The sequence below is a fragment of the Sinocyclocheilus rhinocerous genome, unplaced genomic scaffold (genome assembly GCF_001515625.1).
Source record: "Sinocyclocheilus rhinocerous isolate Xijiao unplaced genomic scaffold, SAMN03320098_v1.1 scaffold773, whole genome shotgun sequence".
Lineage (NCBI taxonomy): Eukaryota > Metazoa > Chordata > Actinopteri > Cypriniformes > Cyprinidae > Sinocyclocheilus > Sinocyclocheilus rhinocerous.
Window position 1 is genome coordinate 354,995 of NW_015642873.1, and position 3,615 is coordinate 358,609.

At 38.7% G+C, this 3,615-nt stretch overlaps 1 protein-coding gene across 1 annotated transcript in view; it reads left to right on the forward strand.

Annotated features, from left to right (window-relative positions):
• The window catches only part of LOC107756921 (type II inositol 1,4,5-trisphosphate 5-phosphatase), a 60,676-nt gene that overhangs the window by 32,450 nt on the left and 24,611 nt on the right, over positions 1 to 3,615 (forward strand). Inside the window, exons 8-10 of the mRNA XM_016574250.1 lie at positions 568 to 669; positions 764 to 878; positions 2,085 to 2,201. Coding sequence (XP_016429736.1) covers positions 568 to 669; positions 764 to 878; positions 2,085 to 2,201 — 334 coding nt within the window. The remainder of the gene's footprint in view (positions 1 to 567; positions 670 to 763; positions 879 to 2,084; positions 2,202 to 3,615) is intronic.

Here is a 3,615-nt window from a genome sequence, read left to right on the forward strand (position 1 = left end):
GCTTCATAAAAGCAGGAAATGATCAGTGCGTTCAGAGGAGAAGGGACAGAGAGGTGTGGAATAAAGGTAAATTATGTGAAAAATAATGCGTTTTTTAACAAACTAAGCATTAACACATGTTAGACTGCACCCCATAAACACAATCAAGCCTATAAAAAAACCAGTCAACCACCCCTTTAAGGTTAGTTAAGATCATTCTTGAGTGGACAGTTGCAGTACTGTGTCAGCGGTGCCCCCTTTTGGATGAAAACCTGTCTTACAGCTGCACATGCATGGACACTATTCATGCAAACATAGTGATGTTGTTCCCATTTGCAATCATAAGCATAGTCATTTCAAAACAAAACTGTATTAAATCCAGTCTCAGCCATAATTAATCAGACTCATGTGTTGGAATTGCTTTTTTTGTATGCCTGTTTTATTTTGTTCTTTGCAGAAGTTCTCTCAGGCTGATTGTGAGGTTTCAGGATGTGAGATGTTTCTTAATTTATTCTGGCAGCTTCTCTCTTTGGCTTGTGTCGTGAGATCATGTGAATCACTCACTCTGTTCTCATTGTGTGCCAACAGATTTTTCTTGGGCACCTACAATGTGAATGGCCAGAATCCAAAGGAAAGTCTCAGTCCATGGCTGGCATCCACTGCCACTCCTCCAGACTTTTACCTCGTGGGGTAAGACTCCACATTATTATATTTATATGAACCTAAACCGCAATGAAGTTGAACAGATCAGTGTTTCTGATTCCCTGCTGTTTTCCATCTGTAGTTTCCAGGAGCTGGATCTGAGTAAGGAGGCGTTTCTCTTCAATGACACTCCTAAAGAACCTGAGTGGATGTTAGCCGTCTACAAGGGCCTCCATCCAGATGCCAAGTACGCTTTAGTAAGGACTTCCTCTGCCCTCTCACCCATGACCTAGTGTGCACTATTGTCCTTAATCCAGATCTTAAACTCAAAAACATAGAATTATTAGAATATGCTGCTGATATGGATGGATTATAATTAATAAAATAATTAATTAATTAATTAAATGTAATAAATAAAACAAACTACTTACTAGGAACGCAAGACACCCCAGGTGAATAGAATACTAATAGAGATCACCATATTTCCCCAGTTGATAGATTACTTTAAGAATTGTATTACAAGTTTCAGAAATGTTCTGTTTAAATATGCAAATGATGCATTGTCTAATTTGATCTGCATTATTTTGCATACATTTCTGAACTGAATACGGTCTGTACATTAGGGAAAGTTCTAAATTAATTTAATTTTTATTATTTAATTTTGTTGACAGCATGTATGTATATGTGTGTGTATATATATATATATATATATATATATATATGAAGAGTTCATTTGCAAAAACCAATAAATAACTGAGTGCCATGCATTATTCTCCACATATAGCGCGATCTGAACCCTAAATACGTTTTGACAAAAAAGCCGGTATTGTCAACTTTCAAGTCATCGCGAGTTCACGTTTTACAGCAGAAGCCGACAAGCGCCCTTGTTGTTTGTGAACAGAAGCCGATAAGTCCATTTTAGCGAATCAGCGCGCTGTATTCAGGTCAGGTGTTGCAAAAACCGATAAACGCCACAAAAAAAAAAAAAGCTGATTGCCGTGCATTATTCTCCACATATAGCGCGATCTGAACCCTAAATACGTTTTGACAAAAAAGCCGGTATTGTCAACTTTCAAGTCATCGCGAGTTCACGTTTTACAGCAGAAGCCGACAAGCGCCCTTGTTGTTTTTGAACAGAAGCCGATAAGTCCATTTTAGCGAATCAGTGCGCTGTATTGAGGTCAGGTGACAAGGCTGCCAGTCACTTTGAAAAGAACTTGATGAACCTGTGATATCTTCTTCAGGGCATAAAAGGAAAATAAAAGCTGAAACTTTTTCACGGAACCTTGCAAAAGCAGCGCATTACAATGATGAGGGAAAAGCTCCGTGTATTGCGTGTAATCACATCCATACAGTTTATGATCACAACAACAACAGCGTTTGTCAGATAGTAATCACAAAATTGACCAGTGCCAATTGTCATTTCATTTAATCAAGCCTTTCTGATCATTTGTGTTTTGCAGGTGAAGCTGGTGCGATTGGTGGGCATCATGCTGTTGTTCTATGTGAAGGCGGAGCATGCGGCACACATCTCTGAGGTGGAGGCTGAGACTGTCGGCACAGGCGTCATGGGGCGGATGGTGAGTGGTATCTGTTTTTAAGAAAACAATTAAACAGTTATTCAGGACAGTGCGACTGACCTGATTGAAGCTAATGCATAGTTGTATAAGAGTCCAAAATTAAAAATCGCAAAGCCCCAAATGCTAGTAAAAAGATGATGGCTGCAATTGTATTTTTATTATTGTTGTTATTTATAATAATAACAATTAATAATAATTAATAATAATAAATACTGTCTTTACCATATTGCTTCTGAAATTTGCAAAAACTACAATTATGTAATAAAATGGATAGTATGATATATTATGTAAGGGAAACAGGTCAATTTAGCTCAAAGGGAATCATTTAAGATTTTATAGGGAATTTGGACAGAATCACTGTTTTACGGCTGATCACTGAGACGGCCAGCGATTCATTGAACGAGCCATATAACATCAACTCTGCAATGGATATTAATATCCAAAGTATAGTGAAAACACTATTAATTAGCACAGTAACAAGATCGGCAGTTTAAGACATTAACTTGTGAGCACAAAACACAAGATACTTCTCTTTTCAATATCAATAAGGCTTTATTGGATAAATCTAAGACCTATAAACTAATCTAACACAGGAACACACGCATTCACACAAGTTGCAGAAAGTGAGAAAGTGAGGAAAGAATAAGTTTAAGGAAATGAAAATGTGAAATCCCAAGTTTACAGCAATATGTGCAATTGCATAGACCTGAACAACCATCAATCACTTAATTAACCCTCGCATTGAGTTCCTCAATGAGGTTAAAATTTATATTAAATGCACCAGTTCAGCTAGAATCTGGAGGTACTTGCGTTGCCTGTGTGTGGGGGTTCCCTTTGTTGTGGTCCTTGCAGAACAGGGGGTTTCCCGCGGTCGCTGATTGGCTGGAAGTTCAGTCTTGGGAAGCCAGTGATTGGGCGTTGGCTGGCGACGCGGAGCTGTGGTCTGCAGTTGAAGTTTAGACGGCACTCTTTCGGAGATGCGGCGTTAGGCAAACTTAACTCGAAACACGAAACTCTCAACGGAAAATAAAATAAACTAAAGTAAAGAAATAGAAGTAAAGTTTGACGAGACTAGGTGGCGTTTCTCCTCATGGTTTTGGAGGAGATGGCGTGTAAGCCAGAGCACGCTCAAAAAGCTAAAAAAGCATGACTAAAAAGCATAGCTCAAAGCTATGACTAAAAAGCCGCATGGCTAAAAGTGATGACTTGAAAGCACATGACTAAAAGGCCAAAACTAAAAAGCAGGGAAAAGGGAAAAAGGGAGAGAAGGGGAAAAAGGGGATGATTTGATGGTGTCCTGAGTATTTAAACTGGGCTTTTGGACACCTCCCAAATGGTGTTTTGACCAATTAGACACTGTCTTAGCTCGGGGTGTTGCGATGTTTCTCCTCCCAATTCATAAATCAAAATGTTA